A 27,693-nucleotide genomic window follows, 5' to 3' on the forward strand; every position below is an offset into this window, starting at 1 on the left:
GTAGAGAGAGAGCGAGAGAGGGGGGGGGGGGAGAGACAAGGATGCAGACACCTCAGATCCACTTAGCTGTCAAGGAAGGAGAGGAGAGTGGAGTGTTTTGTCAGCCTAGAGGCAAGGGAAGTGTTCCAAGGCCTCTGAACAACAAGGCCTGAATGCCAAATAAGAAGTGTCAAGGAGGTCAGAGGGAATAATAACACTGCTCTGTCCGTCTCAGTGGTTGGTTTTCTAATGGCACCGTAGTGTATTACCTTTGACCAGGGCCCATACCATTTGCCTCTCACATTTGACAGCTAGTATTGCGCCCTGAAAGATCTTGAAGTTTCCCAAATTACATGTTATGACAACTGTCCTGACTTGAAAAAAAGCTTTTACCTATTACTGTATATCCAGACTGCATCTAGACATCTTTATGGAGGGATACAGGAATAGCAGGCTGATATTTGGTAGCTATTATTGCACAGTATTTGTGTCACTCTCCACTTTTAAAGTGCACTCTCACAGAAAAACTTTGTAGACTAGATGCTGGGCGGGTATACGGCCATATTCCTTCAATTTTCATGCAGTGCTATTTTGGTGTCATAAAGACCTGTCTCCGTCGGTTCCCACATCAGATTTTTGACCCATATTCCTCTGCAGTGGCTGTGTCACCGTTCGATGTATGTGTGTGTCCCAAATTGCACCCTATACCCTATATAGTGCATTACTTTTTACCATGGCCTATAGGGAATAGGGCCCATAGGGAATTGGGCCCATAGGGCTCTGGTCAAAAGTAGTGCACTATATAGGAAATCGGTGCAATTTTAATTTACCAGCTCACATTGCAGTTGATCAATGAAAATGTGTTATACACTAGCACGACCTAATTTACTGGGATATGGCTGAGGGATATTCAATCAGGACCTAATTTACTGGGATATGGCTGAGGGATATTCTATCAGGACCTAATTTACTGGGATATGGCTGAGGGATATTCAATCAGGACCTAATTTACTGGGATATGGCTGAACAATATTCTATCAGGACCTAATTTACTGGGATATGGCTGAGGAATATTCTATCAGAACCTAATTTACTGGGATATGGCTGAGGGATGTTCTAGCAGGACCTAATTTACTGGGATATGGCTGAGGGATATTCTAACAGGACCTAATTTACTGGGATATGGCTGAGGGATATTCTAACAGGACCTAATTTACTGGGATATGGCTGAGGGATATTCTAACAGGACCTAATTTACTGGGATATGGCTGAGGGATATTCTAACAGGACCTAATTTACTGGGATATGGCTGAACAATATTCTATCAGGACCTAATTTACTGGGCTATGGCTGAGGGATATTCTAGCTGGACCTAATTTACTGGGCTATGGCTGAGGGATATTCTAGCTGGACCTACTTTACTGGGATATGGCTGAGGGATATTCTAGCTGGACCTAATTTACTGGGCTATGGCTGAGGGATATTCTAGCTGGACCTACTTTACTGGGATATGGCTGAGGGATATTCTAGCTGGACCTAATTTACTGGGCTATGGCTGAGGGATATTCTAGCTGGACCTACTTTACTGGGATATGGCTGAGGGATATTCTAGCTGGACCTAATTTACTGGGCTATGGCTGAGGGGTATTCTAGCTGGACCTACTTTACTGGGATATGGCTGAGGGATATTCTAGCTGGACCTAATTTACTGGGCTATGGCTGAGGGATATTGAACCAAACATCGTTTTGCTTCATTATGTTAACTACCTTTTCTTGTTTTCTTGTTTTGTCTTATTCTTTGGTTTGTTCTTCTTCCTCTGTCTCTTCTGTCTTTTCTGTCTCTTTATCCTCCTTACTTTTCTGTCAAATGTTTTCATCTTTGTACCTCAGACATAATGAGGACACCCTAACACTTTTCTATCTCCTCTCCTCATCTCTTCTCTCCTCAGTTATCCTATGGTTCCAGTTCTCCGGCTCTCTCCAACCGTCAGCGCTTCCCGACGTTCTTCCGTACCCACCCGTCTGCCACCCTCCACAACCCCACCAGGGTTCAGCTCTTTCAGAAGTGGAAATGGACTAAGATCGCCACCATCCAGCAGACTACGGAAGTCTTCACCTCGGTGAGTGACAGGCATCTTTAACAATTTATTTGTAATTTTTTGTATTTGACTGTTTTATAGACAGTCTGAATGTAGAGGGGAGACAGATACAGAGGAAGGTTTGAGATGGGATTCATAGCCACGTCAGAATGGGCTTCTGTGGTCCAGAGTCTGTGGGGCTAACTCTACCAAAACCCTTTCTAATTAAGGCTGCTCTAGACTCACGTTTTATGGACTGATGAAACACGAGCCTTCCGGTTCCGGTGGCATGCATTGAAAAGGCGTGGCCTCATCGTGGCTTTCTTTTGCAAAATAAATATTAATTAACAGAGTTGTTTTCAAAAAGATGATCAATAGTAAACACCATATTAAGGTGTGGGACATTCATTGTATGATAAGAATAAAATCGAGCAGGTCTATTACGGTCCAGAGGATAGAATAGTCTGTCCCCTCCACAGTTCTCCTGTGGTAACATGACGGCTCTCAACTCCCGACAACAGAACGAGTTCCACCGACAGCCAATGGGATAGAGGTGCGACTCCATGACCTGGAAGCAGCGCGAGCTAAGTTAGAAAAAAGGGGGCAAATCGATCTCCTAAAAGAGAAAACGGAATCACTTGAAAATCATTCCTGTAAATTCAATGTGCAGGCCAAAAGGACTTGAAATTGCCGTGGTGTCGGGAAAACACAACTTTTTTCATGAGCAATCTTTTCGATGAGCTGTTCGGGCAGGAGAAGCTGGATCCCTATGCCGCTGATTAACATTGCACACTGCACGGGTCTTCTCCGGGAATGGCTCTCGTTTGAAGAGAAATGGCAAATTGTTCGCCTTGCAGTGGAATCGGGGGCTCTGACCTATGCGGAGAAGAGGGTCAGCATCTACCCAGATCTGAATGTCAAACTGCTAAAAACAGAGGGCAACCTACAGTGGAGGTGAGATCCCAGCTACGCCAGCTAAATCTGAGATGGGTTTCATCCACCCGGCAAAACTCATCTTGATCTTTCAGAACACAATGCTCCCAAATAAAGCTCAAGACACTTTCCAGAATCACATAAAGCCCGGACGAGTCGACAGATGGAGCCCCGTTATGACTGGCACAATATTCAGATATGCTATCCATGCACAGTCACACAGCCTAGCCTATGGCTATAATGCTGCCCTCAGCATAAGCCAATGAGGAGGACACCCCCCTCCCCCCTGAAGTGGTTACAAGGACATTATTATTATTATTGCTGAGTATTGAACTTTGTTATTATTATTATACTGCCTTTGGTCCAGGATATTAACAGTGATGATACCACACTAATTAACTAATAATGTCACACGGACTGAGGCTGCTTCCTGGTGGGGCTACAGAGCATTGAATGGGAAAATATGGCTATATAAATTATATAAATTGGAAGCTATTCCCCTACTATTTTTTGTTTGTTTGCTACAGCTAAGGAGAGATGGTCAGTCTCATTTGGCCTACGACACAATAGCATTTAGGACAGGCTATTGAATGTATCTCCCAGGGAGGACTTGGCCTAGCATTTCATATTGATATAGCAATGCTCCAAGAATCACACTTGCTCTTTAAGGATTTTTATTTTTATTTGATTTATTAGGATTCCCAATAGCCGACGCCAATGTAGACAGCTAGTCTTAATGGGGATCCCCATTAGCCGACGCCAATGGAGACAGCTAGTCTTACTGGGGATCCCCGTTAGCTGACGCCAATGGAGACAGCTAGTCTTACTGGGTTCCCCGTTAGCTGATGCCAATGGAGACAGCTAGTCTTACTGGGTTCCCCGTTAGCTGATGCCAATGGAGACAGCTAGTCTTACTGGGTTCCCCGTTAGCTGATGCCAATGGAGACAGCTAGTCTTACTGGGGATCCCCATTAGCCGACGCCAATGTAGACAGCTAGTCTTACTGGGGATCCCCATTAGCCGACGCCAATGTAGACAGCTAGTCTTACTGGGGATCCCCATTAGCCGACGCCAATGGAGACAGCTAGTCTTACTGGGGATCCCCATTAGCCGACGCCAATGGAGACAGCTAGTCTTACTGGGGATCCCCATTAGCCGACGCCAATGTAGACAGCTAGTCTTACTGGGGATCCCCATTAGCCGACGCCAATGTAGACAGCTAGTCTTACTGGGGATCCCCATTAGCCGACGCCAATGTAGACAGCTAGTCTTACTGGGGATCCCCATTAGCCGACGCCAATGGAGACAGCTAGTCTTACTGGGGATCCCCATTAGCCGACGCCAATGTAGACAGCTAGTCTTACTGGGGATCCCCATTAGCCGACGCCAATGTAGACAGCTAGTCTTACTGGGGATCCCCATTAGCCGACGCCAATGTAGACAGCTAGTCTTACTGGGGATCCCCATTAGCCGACGCCAATGGAGAGAGCTGGTCTTACTGGGTTCCCCGTTAGCTGATGCCAATGGAGACAGCTAGTCTTACTGGGGATCCCCATTAGCCGACGCCAATGTAGACAGCTAGTCTTACTGGGGATCCCCATTAGCCGACGCCAATGGAGACAGCTAGTCTTACTGGGGATCCCCATTAGACGACGCCAATGTAGACAGCTAGTCTTACTGGGGATCCCCATTAGCCGACGCCAATGGAGACAGCTAGTCTTACTGGGGATCCCCATTAGCCGACGCCAATGTAGACAGCTAGTCTTACTGGGGATCCCCATTAGCCGACGCCAATGTAGACAGCTAGTCTTACTGGGGATCCCCATTAGCCGACGCCAATGTAGACAGCTAGTCTTACTGGGGATCCCCATTAGCCGACGCCAATGTAGACAGCTAGTCTTACTGGGGATCCCCATTAGCCGACGCCAATGGAGACAGCTAGTCTTACTGGGGATCCCCATTAGCCGACGCCAATGTAGACAGCTAGTCTTACTGTGGTCCGACACATAACCAAAATACATTACAGACAAAAGACTTTACAATTTACATCCATTTAACATGAACATGTAGTTTGTGTGTGTGTATGCATCTATCAGTTACACATACATGTCAGTACATACACACAACAAGTAGGTCACATGGGGAAGAGGCATTGTGCCGTGAGGTGTTGCTTTATCTGTTTTTTGAAAACCAGGTTTTCCAGGTGTTCACTTGCACTATATAAGATGGGAGTTCCATGCACTCATGGCTATGTATAATAGTGTATGTTTCCTTGAATTTGTTCTGAACCTGGGGTAAGTGTGTGTCTCTGCTGTGTGTAAGTTGACTATGCAAACAATTTGGAATTTCTAAAACATTCACGTTTCTTATAAAAACAAGAAGTGACGCAGTCAGTCTTTCCTCAACTCTTAGCCAAGACAAACTGGCATGCATAGTATTAATATTAGCCCTCTGATTACAATGAAGAGGTCTCTCTCTTGTGTCTTTCTGTTCTCAGCCAGCTGCAGCTTAACTAGGTCCTTCTTTGCAGCACTTGACCATATGACTGGACAATAATTAAGACAAGACGAAACTAGAGCCAGCAGGACTTTGTGGAGTGTGGTGTCAAAAAAGCAGAGCATCTCTTTATTACGGACAGACCTCTCCCCATATTTACAACCATTGAATCTATATGTTTTGACCATGACAGTTTACATTCTAAAGTGAGACCAAGTGATTTAGTCTCCTCAACTTGTTCAACAGCCACACCATTCATTACCCGATTCAGCTCAGGTCTAGAACTTAGGGAATAATTTGTACCAAATACAATGCTCTTAGTTTTATAGATGTTCAGGACCAGTTTATTACTGGCCACCCATTCCAAAACAGACTGCAACTCTTTGTTAAGGGTTTCAGTGACTTTATTAGCTGTGGTTGCTGATGCGTATATGGTTGAATCATCAGCATACATGGACACACATGCGTTGTTTAATGCCAGTGGCAGGTCATTGGTAAAAATAGAGGACCTAGAGAGCTGCCCTGCAGTACCACACGTTACGTGTTTGTCATTAGAGAAGCTTCCATTAAATAAAACCCTCTAAGTTAGATAGATAGCCTGGATACAGCCCTTAGCTGTGGTATATTGGCCATATACCACAAACCACTGAGGTGCCTTATTGCTATTATACATTGGTTACCAACATAATTAGAGCAGAATCCACAATATGGCAGAGGTTGAAAAGCCATAACACATGTTTTCTCAACAGACGATTATGGTCAATAATAATGCCTCGCAAACATCCATTAAAACTGTACATTTAAAGTCCCTAAACTCGGCAAAAGTCTATTGTCTTGCTGATAGCCCGTCAAGGGTGGATGGCTTCTAGCCCATCATGGACACGTTGTTTCCAGAGCTCACAGGTGTGCCTGGCATGGATTGTGACTCCGTCTCGTTCCTCGCACTCTTCAACGGGTCATTCTCCGCCTGAGTCTCCGCCAATGACGAGTGACTCTCCGCCAATACCGCTTGGCTCTGGACCAACGCATCAGTTGCCGCCCCTATCTCTGCCCTCAGAGAATGTTTCTCTTTCTGTAGCTTAATAATTCCTTTGTTTAATATTATGGTATTTCTATTCCATGAAAAAACAAAAATCTGATTGATTTATCAAGACCAGTCCCCACGCTCTGTCATTCAGTGATAGTGTAACGGCTGTTTTCCTCCTCTTCTTCTGAAGAGGAGGTGTAGGGATCGGACCAAAACGCAGCGTGTTGTGAAGACATGATGAAATTATTTAGACAAGACGAATACGTAACACACTTGAGAGATTACAAAACAAAAAACGACGTAGACCGACCTGAACATATGAACTTACATAAACACGAAGAACGCACGAACAGGTACAGACTAGAACAAACGAAACAGTCCCGTGTGGTACATACACAAACACGGAAGACAATCACCCACAAACAAACGGTGTGAACAGCCTACCTTAATATGGTTCTCAATCAGAGGAAACGTCAAACACCTGCCCCTAATTGAGAACCATATCAGGCAACACATTGAACCCAACATAGAAACACATAACATAGACTACCCACCCAGCTCACGCCCTGACCATACTAAACAAATACAAAAACAACGGAAAACAGGTCAGGAACGTGACAGAACCCCCCCCCTCAAGGTGCGAACTCCGGGCGCACCACCTAAAAATCTAGGGGAGGGTCTGGGTGGGCATCTGTCCGCGGTGGCGGCTCCGGCGCAGGACGAGGACACCACTCCACCATTGTCTTTGTCCCCCTCCTTAGCGTCGTTTGAGTGGCGATCCTCGCCCCCGACCCTGGTCTAGGAACCTTACAAAGGTCCCCCCTAGATAGAGGAGATAACTCAGGACATAGAGGAGATAACTCAGGACAGAGAGGTAGCTCAGGACAGAGGGGCAACTCAGGACAGAGGGGCAACTCAGGACAGAGGGGCAACTCAGGACAGAGGGGCAACTCAGGACAGAGGGGCAACTCAGGACAGAGGGGCAACTCAGGACAGAATGGTCGCTCTGGACTGAATGGTCGCTCTGGACTGGAGGGCAGCTCATGACTGGAGGGCAGCTCATGACTGGAGGGCAGCTCATGACTGGCTGATGGCTCTGGCTGCTCATGGCTGGCTGAAGGCTCTGGCTGCTCATGGCTGGCGGAAGGCTCTGGCTGCTCATGGCTGGCGGAAGGCTCTGGCTGCTCATGGCTGGCGGAAGGCTCTGGCTGCTCATGGCTGGCGGAAGGCTCTGGCTGCTCATGGCTGGCGGAAGGCTCTGGCTGCTCCTGTCTGGCGGAAGGCTCTGGCTGCTCCTGTCTGGCGGAAGGCTCTGTCTGCTCCTGTCTGGCGGATGGCTCTGGCTGCTCCTGTCTGGCGGAAGGCTCTGGCTGCTCCTGTCTGGCGGATGGCTCTAGCGGCTCCTGTCTGGCGGACGGCTCTGAAGGCTCAGGACAGACGGGCGTCTTTGAAGGCTCAGGACAGACGGGCGGCTTTGAAGGCTCAGGACAGACGGGCGGCTTTGAAGGCTCAGGACAGACGGGCGGCTTTGAAGGCTCAGGACAGACGGGCAGCGCAGGCGACGCTTGGCAGACGGACAGCTCAGACGGCGTTGGGCAGACGGGCAGTTCAGGCGCCGCTGGGCAGACGGCAGACTCTGGCCGGCTGAGGTGCACTGTAGGCCTGGTGCGTGGTGCCGGAACTGGAGGTACCGGGCTAAGGACACGCACCTTAAGGCTAGTGCGGGGAGCAACAACAGGACGCACAGGACTCTGGAGGCGCACAGGAGGCTTGGTGCGTGGTACCGGAACTGGAGGTACTGGGCTGGAGACACACACCACAGGGTTAGTGCGTGGAGGAGGAACAGGGCTCTGGAGACGCACAGGAGGCTTGGTCGTGGTGCCGGAACTGATGGTACCGGGCTGAAGACACGCACCATAGGGCTAGTGCGTGGAGGAGGAACAGGGCTCTGGAGATGCACAGGAAGCCTGGTGCGTGGTGTAAGCACTGGTGGTACTGGGCTGGGGCGGGGAGGTGGCGCCGGATATACCGGACCATGCAGGCGTACTGGCTCCCTTGAGCACTGACCCTGCCCAACCTTACCTGTTTGTATGCTCCCCGTAGCCCGACCAGTGCGGGGAGGTGGAATAACCCGCACTGGGCTGTGTAGGCGAACCGGGGACACCATGCGTAAGGCTGGTGCCATGTATGCCGGCCCGAGGAGACGCACTGGAGACCAGACGCGTTGAGCCGGCTTCATGGCACCTGGCTCAATACTCAATCTAGCCATGCCAGTGCGGGGAGGTGGAATAACCCGCACCGGGCTATGCACACGTACAGGAGACACCGTGCGCTCTACCGCATAACACGGTGTCTGCCCGTACTCTCGCTCTCCACGGTAAGATCTGGGAGTTGGCACAGGTCTCCTACCTGACTTCGCCACACTACCCTTTAGCCCCCCCCCCCCCCCCCCCCCAATACATTTTTGGGCTTGACTAACAGGCATCCTACCGCGTCGTCGTGCTGCCTCCATTCGCCGGTATCCCTCCTCACACTGCGCCAAAGAATCCCATGCGGGCTCCGGCTTTCTCCCTGGGTCGATCGCCCACCTGTCGATCTCCTCCCACGTAGTGTAGTCCAGATTTTGCTCCTGTTTCCGTGCTGCCTCCTCATACCGCCGCCTCTCGGCTTTAGCTGCCTCCAGCTCTTCACGAGGGCGGCGATATTCTCCAGGTTGAGCCCATGGACCTTTACCGTCCAGTATTTCCTCCCATGTCCAGGAATCCTGCGATCGCTGCTGCTGCTTTCCCCCACGCCGCTTGGTCCTTGGTTGGTGGGTGATTCTGTAACGGCTGTTTTCCTCCTCTTCTTCTGAAGAGGAGGTGTAGGGATCGGACCAAAACGCAGCCTGTTGTGAAGACATGATGAAATTATTTAGACAAGACGAATACGTAACACACTTGAGAGATTACAAAACAAAAACGACGTAGACCGACCTGAACATATGAACTTACATAACACGAAGAACGCACGAACAGGTACAGACTAGAACAAACGAAACAGTCCCGTGTGGTACATACACAAACACGGAAGACAATCACCCACAAACAAACGGTGTGAACAGCCTACCTTAATATGGTTCTCAATCAGAGGAAACGTCAAACACCTGCCCTTAATTGAGAACCATATCAGGCAACACATTGAACCCAACATAGAAACACATAACATAGACTACCCACCCAGCTCACGCCCTGACCATACTAAACAAATACAAAAACAACGGAAAACAGGTCAGGAACGTGACAGATAGTCCCTATTGTCCTGCTGAAAGTTGAAATAAACATCTGCATTTTGAAAGAATATATTTTAGCATTATTTTATTAACGAAAGCATAAAGATGTTGATGAACAAATACTGTACAGTATATGCTTAATCCAACATTTTGCGGTTGCATGAGGTTTGGAGCTAGAAATGTAAAACTTTAGAGTACTTAATACATCGCAAGTTGGGGGGATTCTTTTCCATACCTTACCTAGATGAGCTATTAGACTATCCTTTTGTAAAGGTATGAAGAGTCTATTGTCCAGCTAATAGTCAACTCATGGAAACATTGTTTGCAGAATTCACAGACTGCTACACTTGTGAAAAACGAAATGCCTCCAGCATCTAGAGTGGTGGAAATATATTATTGAATTCGAAAAAATAAATTAAAACCCACATAATTTTCTGTTTTGTACTAACAAGTGGTTGCCGTGGTGAATAATCCAATAATAACTGGTATGACACGGCTCTCGGAACTCATTAAAAGGCGGCTACAGCATTAAAATACTTGCAGATGAATAAAGTGTTCCTGTAGATCTAATTCAGTTCGGAGGATTGGAGGATTCTAAATTAATATCTAAGGGGCATTTTTTCGTTAGGGCAAATCTGGTCTGTGATATTGATTTAGAAATGTAAAACCTTACAGAGAATATATATATATAAAGTTACTTGTGTTACTCATCTCTGCTGTCCTGCGCCTGACTCCTCTGCACCAGCTACACCCAGACCATTACAGAGAATGATTTATTTCAGCTTTTATTTCTTTCATCACATTCCCAGTGGGTCAGAAGTTTACATACACTCAATTAGTATTTGGTAGCATTGCCTTTAAATTGTTTAACTTGGGTCAAACATTTCGGGGAGCCTTCCACAAAATTCCCACAATAAGTTGGGTGAATTTTGGCCCATTCCTCCTGACAGAGCTGGTGTAACTGAGTCAGGTTTGTAGGCCTCCTTGCTCGCACACGCTTTTTCAGTTCTGCCCACAAATTTTCCATGGGATTGAGGTCAGGGTTTTTTGATGGCCACTCCAATACCTTGACTTTGTTGCCCTTAAGCCATTTTGCCACAACTTTGGAAGTATGCTTGGGGTCATTGTCCATTTGGAAGACCCATTTGCGACCAAGCTTTAACTTCCTGACTGATGTCTTGAGATGTTGCTTCAATATATCCACATAATTATCCTTCCTCATGATGCTGTCTATTTTGTGAAGTGCACCAGTCCCTCTTGCAGCAAAGCACCCCCACAACATGATGCTGCCACCCCCGTGCTTCACGGTTGGGATGGTGTTCTTCGGCTTGTAAGCTACCCCTTTTTCCTCCAAACATAACGATGATCATTAAGGCCAAACAGTTCTATTTTTGTTTCATCAGACCAGATGACATTTCTCCAAAAAGTACGATCTTTGTCCCCATGTGCAGTTGCAAACCGTAGTCTAGCTTTTTATGGCGGTTTTGGAGCAGTGGCTTCTTCCTTGCTGAGCGGCCTTTCAGGTTATGTCGATAAAGGACTCGTTTTACTGTGGATATAAATACTTTTGTATCTGTTTCCTCCAGCATCTTCACAATGTCCTTTGCTGTTGTTCTAGGATTGATTTGCACATTTCGCCTCAAAGTATGTTCATCTCTAGGAGACAGAACGCGTCTCCTTCCTGAGCGGTGTGACGGCTGCGTGGTCCTATGGTGTTTAAACGTGCGTACTATTGTTAGTACAGATGAATATGGTACCTTCAGGTGTTTGGAAATTGCTCCCAAGGAAGAACCAGACTTGTGGAGGTCTACAGTTTTTTTCTGAGGTCTTGGCTGGTTTCTTTTGATTTTCCCATGTTCGGGTTCCATAAGTAGAGACTTATGGATCCTGATGGAGGACTCCATCTCTACTTATGGAACCTGATGGAGGACTCCATCTCTACTTATGGAACCTGATGGAGGACTCCATCTCTACTTATGGAACCTGATGGAGGACTCCATCTCTACTGATGGAACCTGATGGAGGACTCCATCTCTACTTATGGAACCCGATGGAGGACTCCATCTCTACTTATGGAACCTGATGGAGGACTCCATCTCTACTGATGGAACCTGATGGAGGACTCCATCTCTACTGATGGAACCTGATGGAGGACTCCATCTCTACTGATGGAACCTGATGGAGGAATCCATCTCTACTTATGGAACCTGATGGAGGACTCCATCTCTACTTATGGATCCTGATGGAGGACTCCATCTCTACTTATGGAACCTGATGGAGGACTCCATCTCTACTTATGGAACCCGATGGAGGACTCCATCTCTACTTATGGAACCTGATGGAGGACTCCATCTCTACTTATGGAACCTGATGGAGGACTCCATCTCTACTTATGGAACCTGATGGAGGACTCCATCTCTACTTATGGAACCCGATGGAGGACTCCATCTCTATTTATGGAACCTGATGGAGGACTCCATCTCTACTTATGGAACCTGATGGAGGACTCCATCTCTACTTATGGAACCCGATGGAGGACTCCATCTCTATTTATGGAACCTGATGGAGGACTCCATCTCTACTTATGGAACCGGATGGAGGACTCCATCTCTACTTATGGATTCTGATGGAGGACTCCATCTCTACTTTTGGAACCTGATGGAGGACTCCATCTCTTCTTATGGAACCTGATGGAGGACTCCATCTCTACTTATGGAACCTGATGGAGGACTCCATCTCTACTGATGGAACCCGATAGAGGACTCCATCTCTACTGATGGAACCCGATAGAGGACTCCATCTCTACTTATGGAACCTGATGGAGGACTCCATCTCTACTTATGGAACCTGATGGAGGAATCCATCTCTACTGATGGAACCTGATGGAGGACTCCATCTCTACTTATGGAACCTGATGGAGGACTCCATCTCTACTTATGGAACCTGATGGAGGACTCCATCTCTACTGATGGAACCTGATGGAGGACTCCATCTCTACTTATGGAACCCGATGGAGGACTCCATCTCTATTTATGGAACCTGATGGAGGAATCCATCTCTACTTATGGAACCCGATGGAGGACTCCATCTCTACTTATGGAACCTGATGGAGGACTCCATCTCTATTTATGGAACCTGATGGAGGAATCCATCTCTACTTATGGAACCTGATGGAGGACTCCATCTCTACTTATGGAACCTGATGGAGGACTCCATCTCTACTTATGGAACCCGATGGAGGACTCCATCTCTATTTATGGAACCTGATGGAGGACTCCATCTCTACTTATGGAACCTGATGGAGGACTCCATCTCTACTTATGGAACCTGATGGAGGACTCCATCTCTACTTATGGAACCTGATGGAGGACTCCATCTCTACTTATGGAACCGGATGGAGGACTCCATCTCTTCTTATGGAACCTGATGGAGGACTCCATCTCTACTTATAGAACCTGATGGAGGACTCCATCTCTACTTATGGAACCTGATGGAGGACTCCATCTCTACTTATGGAACCTGATGGAGGACTCCATCTCTACTGATGGAACCTGATGGAGGACTCCATCTCTACTGATGGAACCTGATGGAGGACTCCATCTCTACTTATGGAACCCGATGGAGGACTCCATCTCTACTTATGGAACCTGATGGAGGACTCCATCTCTATTTATGGAACCTGATGGAGGAATCCATCTCTACTTATGGAACCTGATGGAGGACTCCATCTCTACTTATGGAACCTGATGGAGGACTCCATCTCTACTTATGGAACCCGATGGAGGACTCCATCTCTATTTATGGAACCTGATGGAGGACTCCATCTCTACTTATGGAACCTGATGGAGGACTCCATCTCTACTTATGGAACCCGATGGAGGACTCCATCTCTATTTATGGAACCTGATGGAGGACTCCATCTCTACTTATGGAACCGGATGGAGGACTCCATCTCTTCTTATGGAACCTGATGGAGGACTCCATCTCTACTTATAGAACCTGATGGAGGACTCCATCTCTACTTATGGAACCTGATGGAGGACTCCATCTCTACTTATGGAACCTGATGGAGGACTCCATCTCTACTGATGGAACCTGATGGAGGACTCCATCTCTACTGATGGAACCTGATGGAGGACTCCATCTCTACTTATGGAACCTGATGGAGGACTCCATCTCTACTTATGGAATCACAATAGTTTCCTATTTTAAATATTTGTTAGTAGATCTATTGCCTTTCTTAGAGAAAACCATTGCCAGAACTTTAACAGAACTCTCAAATCAATTAAAACCAACCTCAGTAGGTAGACTTACATCCCAGTTGCTTTAAGCGGCAGAATATCTAATTGTCGAAATGAATATATTGCCACGGCTGATTTTCTGTAGTTCAATAGTTCCCATGTCTCCCCCTTCTGGCTATTGGGACAAAATTCATAGTCCAGTTTCAAGGTAAGGGATCTCGGATAAAATGAACAAACTTACAAAGAGAGAAATACGTAAGAGGACTATCCGTACCAAACTTGAAGTTGTATTTCCAGGCTCTAGCATTTCACCCCATCCTGAATTGGTTTAGACATGATTCTTCCTCCCCCTGGCTGAGTATAGAGAGAAATATGGTGTTTCCTATGGCCCTGGAAGAGGTGGTCTCCACTGATATATCCCTTAAACAATGTAATATTGTGTCTCCTATTGCCCTGGAAGAGGTGGTCTCCACTGATACGTCCTTAAAGAATGTAAACTACGCTTTGGTCCTATTATTGCTCACACAATTTACATTTGGCTCAAAATTGGAAAACAATGTAACTGAGAATCAAAATGACATGCCCGTACTCAGAGTTATAGGGAGGTGGGGACTGACAACCAACCTGATTTCATGAAATTCTACACATTTTGCCATTACTTCTGCCATATTAATTATATCTGAGTGAGAGCAACTAACAAAATCAAATTGGGGCCACTTGGAGGTCTGCGGTCCTGGGCACGTGCCCTTCGTGACCGGCTGGTATCCGGACATGATGCTCCAAGTTTAGATAGCTGGCTAGACTAATTAAGCAATAAAGCAAGTGTTAGCTGACATGGCGAATTGAATGACTGTCAGTGACTGACGTAAACAAGAGAAAATTTGCTTATGCAAAACTACATTTTGAACTTGCACCTACTATTCTAACTCTCAACATTATCTTCAGAACCCGAATGAGTTCTGCTTATGTTCGCTTATGCCTGGAGCCAGCCTTGGTCTGTGTGTCTGTGTGTCTGTCTGTTCTGTCAAGACATGTTGTACTGACAATACTAAACAAAGCCTCTGAATGAAGTCAGTGATGTCTGTTTTCATGTTTTATCTCTCCTTCAGACGCTGGATGATCTAGAGGCGAGGACCAAGGAGGCTGGGATAGAGATCAGTGTTCGCCAGAGCTTCCTCACCGACCCCGCCCCAGCTGTCAAGAACCTCAAGGTGCCTCCTTCACTTCCCACCTCCCTCCCTTCCTCCCTCCCTTCTCTCTCCCTCTCTCGCTTACCTCCCTCCCTCCCTCCCTCCATCTCCCTCTCTCTCTTCCTCCCCTCCCTCTCTCTCTTACCTCCCTCCCTCCCTTCGTCCCTCTCTCCCTCTCCCTCTCTCTCTTACCTCCCTCCCTCTCCCTCTCTCGCTTACCTCCCTCCCTCTCCCTCTCTCGCTTACCTCCCTCCCTTCATCCCTCCCTCCATCTCCCTCTCTCTCTTACCTCCCTTCGTCCCTCTCTCCCTCTCCCTCTCTCGCTTACCTCCCTCCCTTCCCTCTCCCTCTCTCTCTTACCTCCCTCCCTCCCTTCGTCCCTCTCTCCCTCTCCCTCTCTCTCTTACCTCCCTCCCTCCCTTCGTCCCTCCCTCCCTCTCCCTCTCTCTCTTACCTCCCTCCCTCCCTTCGTCCCTCCCTCCCTCTCCCTCTCTCGCTTACTTCCCTCCCTCCCTTCGTCCCTCCCTCCCTCTCCCTCTCTCGCTTACCTCCCTCCCTCCTTTCGTCCCTCCCTCCCTCCCTCTCCCTCTATCGCTTACCTCCCTCCCTCCCTTCGTCCCTCCCTCCCTCTCCCTCTCTCTCTTACCTCCCCCCCTCCCTTCGTCCCTCTCTCCCTCTCTCTCTTACCTCCCTCCCTCTCTCTCACCTCCCTCCCTTCCTCTCTCTCTCTTACCTCCCTCCCTTCCTCACTCCTTCCCTCTCACTCTCTTACCTCCCTCCCTCTCTTACCTCCCTCCCTCTCTTACCTCCCTCCCTCCCTTCGTCCCTCCCTCCCTCCCTCTCTCGCCTCCCTCCCTCCCTCCCTCTCTCGCCTCCCTCCCTCCCTCCCTCCCTCCCTCCCTCCCTCCCTCCCTCCCTCCCTCCCTCCCTCCCTCCCTCCCTCCCTCCCTCCCTCCCTCCCTCCCTCCCTCCCTCCCTCCCTCCCTCCCTCCCTCTATCTCTCTTACCTCCCTCTCCCTATCTCTCTTACCTCCCTCTCCCTATCTCTCTTACCTCCCTCTCCCTATCTCTCTTACCTCCCTCTCCCTATCTCTCTTACCTCCCTCTCCCTATCTCTCTTACCTCCCTCTCCCTATCTCTCTTACCTCCCTCCCTCTCTCTCTCTTACCTCCCTCCCTTCCTCACTCCTTCCCTCTCACTCTCTTCCTGGTTTATCCCCCCTGCTGCCATGGCAACTGCCAGGTGATTGAACACATGAGATCAATCACGTCTGAGCTTGGTGAACAAACCCCAGAGAGACTCTAACACACACACACACACACACACACACACACACACACACACACACACACACACACACACACACACACACACACAGACACACGCACACACACACACACACACACACACACACACACACACACACACACACACACACACACACACACACACACACACACACACACACACACACAAACACACACCATTAGTACAGGAGGAGCAGCAAGGGCCCTGGCTGGCGTAGCGAATCAGACATAATCACCGCTGCCGCCACTACCGCAGAAACACAGGGCGAGCATTACTGGAAATCCTGTCTTATTTTGAAGAGACTCAAGTTAATTGGAGCATAAGGTTGACCCCCTCTACCCTCCTTTCTGTTTCCCCTCTAACTCCCTCTACCTTTCTGTTCCCCTTCCCTCCTCTACCTTTCTGTTCCCCTTTCTACCCTCCTCTACCTTTCTGTTCCCCTTCTCTCCTCCCTCTCTCCTCTACCTTTCTGTTCTCCATCCCTCCTCTACCCTCCTCTACCTTTCTGTTCCTCTTTCTACCCTCCTCTACCTTTCTGTTCCCCTTCTCTCCTCTACCTTTCTGTTCTCCATCCCTCCTCTACCCTCCTCTACCCTTTTGTTCCCCTTTCTACCCTCCTCTACCTTTCTGTTCCCCTTCTCTCCTCTACCTTTCTGTTCTCCATCCCTCCTCTACCCTCCTCTACCTTTCTGTTCCCCTTCCCTCCTCTACCTTTCTGTTCCCCTTCTCTCCTCTACCTTTCTGTTCCCCTTCCCTCCTCTACCCTCCTCTACCCCTTCCCTCCTCTACCCTCCTCTACCTTTCTGTTCCCCTTCCCTCCTCTACCTTTCTGTTCCCCTTCCCTCCTCTACCTTTCTGTTCCCCTTCCCTCCTCTACCTTTCTGTTCCCCTTCCCTCCTCTACCTTTCTGTTCCCCTTCTCTCCTCTACCTTTCCGTTCCCCTTCCCCCCTCTACCTCCTGTCGTGTCTTGACTATCATTAAAGTGAAGACTGTTATATTATCAAATCAATTCTCTATGTGTAATGATTACGTGATTAAACTAATCATGTAAACATGAATTAACTAGGAAGTCGGGGCACAACGGGGACATGTTTAAAGAGTTACTATTCTCTGAATTTAACTCTCTTCAGATATTTTCATATCTTATCGATTACAGTCACTTATTAATGTATTATTACCCCATCAGTCATATTCTGAATGTTGCAAACTCTTTGATATCTGCACGAACCCTAGATTAATGATGAATCAGCGATATATAAATTGGCTTAATTATTTATTTACTAACTAACTAACTTAATAATCACACAGAATTACATAAACACACACACACACAGGAAATGTTACACATTGAGTACTACATAATGCAATGAAAAGTCCCTAGTGGACTAAACCGATATGACGGCTTGGTACACAAAATGAAAAGGGAGGGGCATGTAAGAAAGAGCGGGAGAAAAAACAAAGGAATTCACTATTATACACACAGTGGATAACTATGCTCATGGAATTGCAATTGACATATTTACGCGTGTCTGTCTTTGCTGTCTCTCCGTTGAAAACAATCGATCCGCCTGGGGAGTAACCGACAGAAAGTCTCTGGTCTGTCCACCAGCGATCAAAGTCTTTCGTAGTTGTAGCTCTGTTATAATGTATACGTCAGGCGTACCAATGGTCGTTCGATAGGGAAATGTTCTCTTCTTGTCTTCGGTCGACTTTCCTAGACAATTTTACATATACAGCTGCAGAATGTGAATGTGCAGTCTTTGGTTTTGTAGATTTATTAACCATTCGTGAGGTTTGGACTGCGTCCTTACCTCTTCTGGTTTCAGAGTTCTATCCATTGCGGCCCTCTCAGCTCACGCTGTTGGTCTCATTGGCCTAATGTACATTTTGTCATTAGGCCACTTGGGGAAAAAGAGGCTGTGTCTGTGCTCACGTGGGCGTGGCCACTGAATTGGTTAAGACTTCATATGAAAAACAGTTCTCTCATTTAGTAAGCTAACATCACATTTCATCTTCTCACAAATAGTTTAATATTTAATCATATAAGTTCCACAACATTTAGATGTAAGTCTGGTAACGGGGAAATATACACATTCAGAGATACAGTTATGTTGTTCTACTGTCCTTAGTTACAATACAAATGATTAACAAATACGGCAGGATTGTTCTTTAAATACCCACGGACCATTCCAAATACATTACAGAAATACTGTTTCATTATTTAACCTTTTGATGTTACCGTACCTCAACATCTCTCTCTGTGGTAACAAAGGGATTTAACTTCCATTTTTGAAAGTGGGAGAGAGAGTTTCCCTGCAGGTATTTATGACCGTCATACAACTGTGGAGAGAGTGAGCGTAGGGGGGGGGGGCTATGATCCTCCTCCAAAGGGCAGGTCATGACACTCCTCTACCTTTCTGTTCCTCCCTCTACCGTCCTCTACCTTTCTGTTCCTCCCTCTACCCTCCTCTACCTTTCTGTTCCCGCTTTACCCTCCTCTACCTTTCTGTTCCTGCTTTACCCTCCTCTACCTTTCTGTTCCCCTTCCTTCCCTCCCTCCCTCCTCTACCTTTCTGTTCCCGCTCTACCCTCCTCTACCTTTCTGTTCCCCTTCCCCCCCTCCCTCCCCCCTCTCTCCTCTACCTTTCTGTTCCTCCTCTACCTTTCTGTTCCCCTTCCCTCCTCTACCTTTCTGTTCCCCTCCCCCCTCATCCTCTCCTCCCTATCATTCCTTCCTTGCTTTCTTCCTGGCTGGTGCCTACTTTAGCATAACCTTTCCTGGCATGCCGGCCTGGGGTTGTTGTGTGATATTAATTGGTCATCGCCGTAGGAACCATGGTAACAACATGAATGTAACACACCAGAGGGGAAGATGAGTTGTGCTGCGCGGTGCATTGCGTTTGGGTATTGGGAGGGGGTGTGTGTATGTGTTTGTGTGTGTCTCTCTGTGGAACGTGTGTGTGTGTGTGTGTGTGTGTGTGTGTGTGTGTGTGTGTGTGTGTGTGTGTGTGTGTGTGTGTGTGTGTGTGTGTGTGTGTGTGTGTGTGTGTGTGTGTGTGTGTGTACCGAATCCAATATCTACAAATATATAATTTTACAGCGGGAAAAGTAAAAAAGTGTCATTTTTACACACTGAATTCTCATAAAAGAGCAATTGTCCATTAACTATGCTTCAAAAGGTGATTTCATACATTGTGACAATAATGACATCATGGAAAATGGCAGCAAGTGTTCTGATCAGCATGAGATTCCCCTTTTTTAAAATTCTATTCAATATCGGTTATTGGTAGAGTTACCGGCCGATACCTGTACATCTGAGACTCCCTCCCCATTAGAGTGGTTGCTTCCCTCCTGTTTCCTGTGTGTGTTGTGTATTCCCATCTCCTGTGTGACTCTTTTCTTCCCTCTCTGAATCCCCAGCGGCAAGATGCCAGAATCATCGTGGGGCTCTTCTACGAGACAGAAGCCAGAAAAGTTTTCTGCGAGGTACAGAAGATACATTTGCTGTTCACAACTCTGTGGATTGATATCTTAACATTTTTGTTGGAATGACAATATCCTTTTTTGTGTTTTTTTTTTAAATATTTGATTCCAGCTTGTATTGCTCACGGCTCGCGTCAATGTCTCTAGATTTGTCTTTTTATCGCTTTTTGTGTTATCTCTCTGTTCCATACACTCTGATATCTTCTGTCTGTGTTATCTCTCCGCTCCATACACTCTGATATCTTCTGTCTGTGTTATCTCTCCGCTCCATACACTCTGATATCTTCTGTCTGTGTTATCTCTCTGTTCCATACACTCTGATATCTTCTGTCTGTGTTATCTCTTCCTCCATACACTCTGATATCTTCTGTCTGTGTTATCTCTCTGTTCCATACACTCTGATATCTTCTGTCTGTGTTATCTCTTCCTCCATACACTCTGATATCTTCTGTCTGTGTTATCTCTTCCTCCATACACTCTGATATCTTCTGTCTGTGTTATCTCTCTGTTCCATACACTCTGATATCTTCTGTCTGTGTTATCTCTTCCTCCATACACTCTGATATCTTCTGTCTAACACACCTGTCCGCTCATCGCTTCCTTTACCGTTCCTTTCACTCACTCACTCCTTTTCTCTCCTCCATTCCCTCTCTCTCTCTCCATCTATCTCTCCCCATCTCTCTCGCTCTCCCCCATCTCTCTCTCTCTCTCTTTCGCTTTCTCTCTCTCTCTCAATCTCTCTCTCTCCCCATCTCTCTCTCTCTCTCCCCGGTCTCCCTCTCTCTCATCTCTCTCTCTCTTTCTCCCCCATCTCTCTCTCTCTCTCCCCCTGAAATCTTTCTTTACATTCCCATTCATTCACTCCTTTCTGTTCTCTTTCTCTCTCCTGTCTCTCCCTCTATCCTACAGGTGTACAAGGAGAAGCTCTATGGGAAGAAATATGTCTGGTTCCTGATTGGTTGGTACGCAGACAACTGGTTCAAGATCAAAGACCCGTCAATCAACTGCACCGTGGAGCAGATGACAGAGGCGGTGGAGGGCCACGTTACCACGGAGATCGTCATGCTCAACCCCGAGACCGTCCGAGGGGCCTCCAATCTGGTGAGAGAGATATAGGGTGCATCCCAAATGGCGCCCTATTCCATATATATAGGGAATATATAGGGAATAGGAGGCCCTGGTCTAAAGTAGTGCACTATATAGGGAATAGGAGGCCCTGGTCTAAAGTAGTGCACTATATAGGGAATAGGAGGCCCTGGTCTAAAGTAGTGCACTATATAGGGAATAGGAGGCCCTGGTCTAAAGTAGTGCACTATATAGGGAATAGGAGGCCCTGGTCAAAAGTAGTGCATTATATAGGGATTAGGGTGCAATTTGGGATGCACCCATGTAGTAATATATACAGTATTATACATATCTCTCCATTGTAAGACACAGGGTGAGTGGTTACATAGAAATACACTCATTGTGATTCTATAAGCGGTTCTTGGTTCTCTCTGAAAACTCTTACCTAACATTCCACCAGCCACTGCAGTGTGCAATGCATTCCTCTGCGTGTGTTATAAGATTGTATTATTTCTGTAATGGTGTTCAATATTTCAACATGACTCGTCTTGAACTGCGCTGTTGGTTAAGGGGCTTGTCAGTAAGCGTTTCACGGTAAGGTCTACACTTGTTGTATTCGGCGCGTGTGACAAATAAAGTTTGATTTGATTTTAACATATACTACCCTCTCTACTATTTACTGTTACTATTTTTCTACTCGTGACCTATCAGAATCGACTATACAAAGCAGTGGTATACTCGTGACCTATCAGAATCGACTATACAAAGCAGTGGTATACTCGTGACCTATCAGAATCGACTATACAAAGCAGTGGTATACTCGTGACCTATCAGAATCGACTATACAAAGCAGTGGTATACTCGTGACCTATCAGAATCGACTATACAAAGCAGTGGTATACTCGTGACCTATCAGAATCGACTATACAAAGCAGTGGTATACTCGTGACCTATCAGAATCGACTATACAAAGCAGTGGTATACTCGTGACCTATCAGAATCGACTATACAAAGCAGTGGTATACTCGTGACCTATCAGAATCGATTATACAAAGCAGTGGTATACTCGTGACCTATCAGAATCGACTATACAAAGCAGTGGTATAAGTAATAGTAATTTCAGTATTTTATTATACACATAAATAAAATGTGTATCGCAACATATTGTATGGAAGGAGAGATTGTTATATAGTGTTTAATGGCCCATGTCACTATGACACTGACGGTACTCTAGTCCCTATATTCATGAGTTTCACGGCCGGGTCACGTCATTGGTATGAACGTTCTCCTGGGACTGAGGAACAACTTTTTAGTTTTGTCCATTCATTCTAAACAGGTGTCATCTATCTAAAGTGTTGCATCTATCTAAGATAATGTTGCCTAAATTACACTACAGTGTCTTGGAAATAAAATTACATTGTTAAAGTAGGCAAATAATTAGTGGGAAACAACTTTGTCATCGTTGCGATGTCGTCAGATTTACTTTAGATAGATGGCAACGTTGCCGTTAGCAACAATGCTAGCAATGCTAACATTAGCTAGCTAAAATCTGGTGCTCTCCCCTCACAACGTTAGCTACTCTAAAGTCAGTTTGACGACATCACAATGATGACAAAAGGTTTTCCTACTAATTATTTACCTTTAGAAAATGTCATTGTGTTTCCAAGTCACTGAAATGTACTCTAGAGTAGAAAGTTCAGTCGGACCTCATAGAACTTTCAGCAATGTATTGACGTGAAATCCATGAATAGTAGTGCTCTGGTCAAAAGTAATGCACTAGGTAGGGTTTAGGGTGCCATTTTGGGACATATACTTTAACGTTGTCCCAGTCTTTCCCTAGTGTAATGACCCTCTTTAGTTTGTACTGCCGTGACTGGAGAGGAGCAGAGCTTCATGATGCTATTCACAGTAACTCATCTGTATTATTACCCATCTCCTTTGAAGTTTTACCTCGTAGAAGAAAAGCTTTGAGAGAGAGAAACGTTCGAGTGCTGCAAACCGTTTCTCTCTCTTGAAGTCTCGGCTCTGAATTATCACCGTTGCCCTGTAGAGTAGCTGGTAGAAAATATAACTCTGAATAAATAAACACTTTTGTTAATGTTTTTTTTAATGAAATGCTACACTGGGGCTGTGCTGTCTGGAAGTGCTGAAGTGGCAGAGAGGGAGAGATACTAGAGGACGCGTCCCTTTTTACCTATGGGCCCTAGTCAAAAGCAGCCTAGAGAGGCTAGAGAGTTGTCTCTTATTGATCAAAGCCCCGTTTGGTGACGAGGCGTGAAGAGGCTGCGGTTGTCGAGGCGATGGTTCTTCAGGGCTGCAGCTTTGACAGACGCAGCTGCTGGATGCAGCCTGGAGCCGAGGGAGGGGAGGGAGTGGGTGTGCATGATCTCAAAAACTCAAGTCGAAATTTGATGTTTGTTTAACATAGTGAGTAGGGCTGGTACGGTAATTGTATAACCGTGACGATGAAGAACGTAAATAAATAATTATAAATAAATAATTAATAACCATCATAACTGCTGTAATATGAAAACATTATTGTATTTTTAAGTAACTATACCCAGTAAACCCTATAGCAGTAGTGTAAATGAATGATTATTCTTAACAATAGCTTTTCTACCTTAATCTGTCAAACTGTCTCCATCTCCTTCCTCGAACGATCTCTCCCTTTGAAGCTGTAACATGATCTGCATCTATAGCCTAGTATGCAGGGCAGGCTACAGTGTCTTGCGAAAGTATTCACCCCCCTTGGCATTTTTCCTATTTTGTTGCCTTACAACCTGGAATTAAAATGGATTTTTGGGGGGTTTGTATCATTTGATTTACACAACATGCCTACTACTTTGAAGATGCAAAATATTTTTAATTGTGAAACAAACAAGAAATTAGACAAAAAAATGGAAAAGTTAAGCGTGCATAACTATTCACCCCCCCCAAAGTCAATACTTTGTAGAGCCACCTTTTGCAGCAATTACAGCTGCAAGTCTCTTGGGGTATGTCTCTATAAGCTTGGCACATCTAGCCACTGGGATTTTTGCCCATTCTTCAAGGCAATACTGCTCCAGTTCCTTCAAGTTGGATGGGTTCAGCTTTAAGTCATACCACAGATTCTCAATTGGATTGATGTTCTGGGCTTTGACGAGGCCATTCCAAGACATTTAAATGTTTCCCCTTAAACCACTCGAGTGTTGCTTTAGCAGTATGCTTAGGGTCATTGTCCTGCTGGAAGGTGAACCTCCGTCCCAGTCTCAAATCTCTGGAAGACAGAAACAGGTTTCCCTCAAGAATTTCCCTGTATTTAGCGCCATCCATCATTCCTTCATTTTGGACCAGTTTCCCAGTCCCTGTCGATGAAAAACACCCCCACAGCATGATACTGCCACCACCATGCTTCACTGTGGGGATGGTGTTCTCGGGGTGATGAGAGGCGTTGGTTTTGTGCCAGACATAGCGTTTTCCTTGATGGCCAAAAAGCTCCATTTTAGTCTCATCTGACCAGAGTACCTTCTTCCATATGTTTGGGGAGTCTCCCACAACACCAAACGTGTTTGCTTATTTTGTTCTTCAATTTTTTTTTATAATAGATTTAAATGGTGCTCCGTGGGATGTTCAAAGTTTCATATATTTTTTTTTATCCAACCCTGATCTGTACTTCTCCACAACTTTGTCCCTTAGCTGTTTGGAGAGCTCCTTGGTCTTCATGGTGTTGCTTGCTTGGTGGTGGTGCCCCTTGCTTAGTGGTGTTGCAGACTCTGGGGCCTTTCAGAACAGGTGTATAAATACTGAGATCATGTGACAGATCATGTGACACTTGGATTGCACACAGGTGGACTTTATTTAACTAATTATGTGACTTCTGAAGGTAATTGGTTGCACCAGATCTTATTTATGGGCTTCATAGCAAAGGGGGGGAAATACATATGCACGAACCACTTTTCCGTTTTTTTTTTTCTTGAATTAAAAAAAAAATATTGCTTTTTTCGCTTCACCAATTTGGACTATTTTGTGTATGTCCATTACATCAAATCCAAATTAAAATCAATTTAAATTACAGGTTGTAATGCAACAAAATAGGAAAAACGCCAAGGGGGATGAATACTTTTGCAAGGCACTGTATATGTTTTATCCTGTTGGTAAAGATGCCAAAAGTATGCTAAAAGCCTCTGAAATCTCCGGCTGAAATGAACTACCAAATGCCATTCTTGGTAAGTGTGGACATTTCTAAGTGAATGTGAATCTGAGAGAAGTTGAAATCCATGCTAGGCTAGCAAACGTCGTAATATACACTCACCGGCCAGTTTATTAGGTACACCCATCTAGTACCAGGTCAGAACCCCCCCCCCCCCCCCCCCCTTTGCCTTCAGAACAACCTGAATTCTTCAGGGCATGGATTCTATAAGGTGTCGGAAACATTCATTGCTCAATTGGTATCAAAGGACCTAATGTGTGCCAGGAAAACATTCCCCCCACCAGTACTCTATCCTGTACCAGGCAGGATGGGTCCATGGATTGATGATGCTTATGCCAAATCCTGACTCTGCTATCAGCATGACGCAACAGGAACCGTGATTCGGCGAAGCAGGCAATATTTTTCCACTTCTCAATTGTCCAGTGTTGGTGATCGTGTGCCCACTGGAGCCACTTCTTCTTGTTTTCAGCTGGTAGGAGTGGAACCCGGTGTGGTCGTCTGCTGCAAATCGCCCATCCATGACAAGGATCAACGAGGTGTGCGTTCCAAGATGCCGCTCTACACACCACTGTTGTACTGTGTCGTTATTTTGTCTGGTTGCGGCCCACCTGTTAGCTTGTGCGATTCTTGCCATTCTCCTTCAACCTCTCTCATCTGTGAGCTGTTTCCCACCACAGGACTGGCGGTGCCCGGTAAACCCAAGACAATGTCTGTGTGTGAAAAGCAGCTCAGGAGGGAAGACATTTCAGAGATACTGGATCTGGCACTCCTGGCACACCGACGATCACACCACCCTCAACGTCGGATAGGTCAATCATTTGGCCTATCTAACGTTCAATGGAACTTAAGGCCTCGATGCCTGTCTGCCTGTTTTATATAGCAAGCCACGGCCACCTAATAAACTGTATGTGCGCAACAGCTGCAACTGCATGACCGCGTGATAGACTTGTTTACCGCGGTTGCTAAGCAACGGACAACAACGTGCTACTGCTGCTGCTGGAAGCAGCGCTGCAGACAGAGAGGAGAAAATAGTTCTAACGGTGACCGTGGACATTTGCTTGACAATTGACCTGCTTCTAGGGCTGTCTCCCAAATGGCAACCTATTCTATTTCCTATTATGGGCCCTGCTTTGAAAGTAGTGCACGATATAGGGGAATAGAGGGCCATTTGGAACGCTATTACAGATCTGTTATGTCTCTCCTTAGCTCGTCACAGAGATCAGGTAGAGAGAGAGAGAGAGAGAGCCTCCTCTCCTTCCTTCCTCCATATTCCTTCGCTGTCAAGCCTTCTGCCAGAACCCTTCCTGTCAAGCCTTCTGCCAGAACCCTTCCTGTCAAGCCCTGTTCAGCACCCTTCCTGTCAAGCCCTGTTCAGCACCCTTCCTGTCAAGCTTTCTGCCAGCACGCTTCCTGTCAAGCCCTGTTCAGCAACCTTCCTGTCAAGCCCTGTTCAGCACCAATCCTGTCAAGCCCTGTTCAGCACCCTTCCTGTCAAGCCCTGTTCAGCACCCTTCCTGTCAAGCCCTGTTCAGCACCAATCCTGTCAAGCCCTGTTCAGCACCCTTCCTGTCAAGCCCTGTTCAGCACCCTTCCTGTCAAGCCCTGTTCAGCACCCTTCCTGTCAAGCCCTGTTCAGCACCCTTCCTGTTAAGCCCTGTTCAGCACCCTTCCTGTCAAGCCCTGTTCAGCACCCTTCCTGTTAAGCCCTGTTCAGCACCCTTCCTATCAAGCCCTGTTCAGCACCCTTCCTGTTAAGCCCTGTTCAGCACCCTTCCTGTCAAGCCCTGTTCAGCACCCTTCCTGTCAATCCCTGTTCAGCACCCTTCCTGTCAAGCCCTGTTCAGCACCCTTCCTGTCAAGCCCTGTTCAGCACCCTTCCTGTTAAGCCCTGTTCAGCACCCTTCCTGTCAAGCCCTGTTCAGCACCCTTCCTGTTAAGCCCTGTTCAGCACCCTTCCTGTCAAGCCCTGTTCAGCACCCTTCCTGTTAAGCCCTGTTCAGCACCCTTCCTGTCAAGCCCTGTTCAGCACCCTTCCTGTCAAGCCCTGTTCAGCACCCTTCCTGTCAAGCCCTGTTCAGCACCCTTCCTGTTAAGCCCTGTTCAGCACCCTTCCTGTCAAGCCCTGTTCAGCACCCTTCCTGTCAAGCCCCGTTCAGCACCCCTGTCTAAAGTGATGCCTATTAATAATTCCCTTTCTAGACTCAGACAGCATGAAAACATCCTCTCTCTCTCCATTCAGGATGCGCTAGAAAAACACACAGACCCCATCTCTCATATTTTATTACAATGGGAACTGATTTCCTCCATTTCATCAGGCACTCAGGTGTGTGTCTGTGTGTGTGTGTGTGTGTGTGTCTGCTAATAATACGGCGCTCCACCACCGTTGTGATTCCACATTCCCTAAACACACAAGTGGTGATCTCCACCCTGCT

At 46.7% G+C, this 27,693-nt stretch overlaps 1 protein-coding gene across 1 annotated transcript in view; it reads left to right on the forward strand.

Annotated features, from left to right (window-relative positions):
- Positions 1 to 27,693, forward strand: part of LOC120027366 (gamma-aminobutyric acid type B receptor subunit 1-like) — a 131,163-nt gene that overhangs the window by 33,176 nt on the left and 70,294 nt on the right. The window contains exons 3-6 of the mRNA XM_038972282.1: positions 1,929 to 2,099; positions 15,135 to 15,236; positions 19,945 to 20,010; positions 20,917 to 21,108. Of these exons, the coding sequence (XP_038828210.1) occupies positions 1,929 to 2,099; positions 15,135 to 15,236; positions 19,945 to 20,010; positions 20,917 to 21,108 (531 nt within the window). The remainder of the gene's footprint in view (positions 1 to 1,928; positions 2,100 to 15,134; positions 15,237 to 19,944; positions 20,011 to 20,916; positions 21,109 to 27,693) is intronic.

Source organism: Salvelinus namaycush, chromosome 32 (genome assembly GCF_016432855.1).
Source record: "Salvelinus namaycush isolate Seneca chromosome 32, SaNama_1.0, whole genome shotgun sequence".
Lineage (NCBI taxonomy): Eukaryota > Metazoa > Chordata > Actinopteri > Salmoniformes > Salmonidae > Salvelinus > Salvelinus namaycush.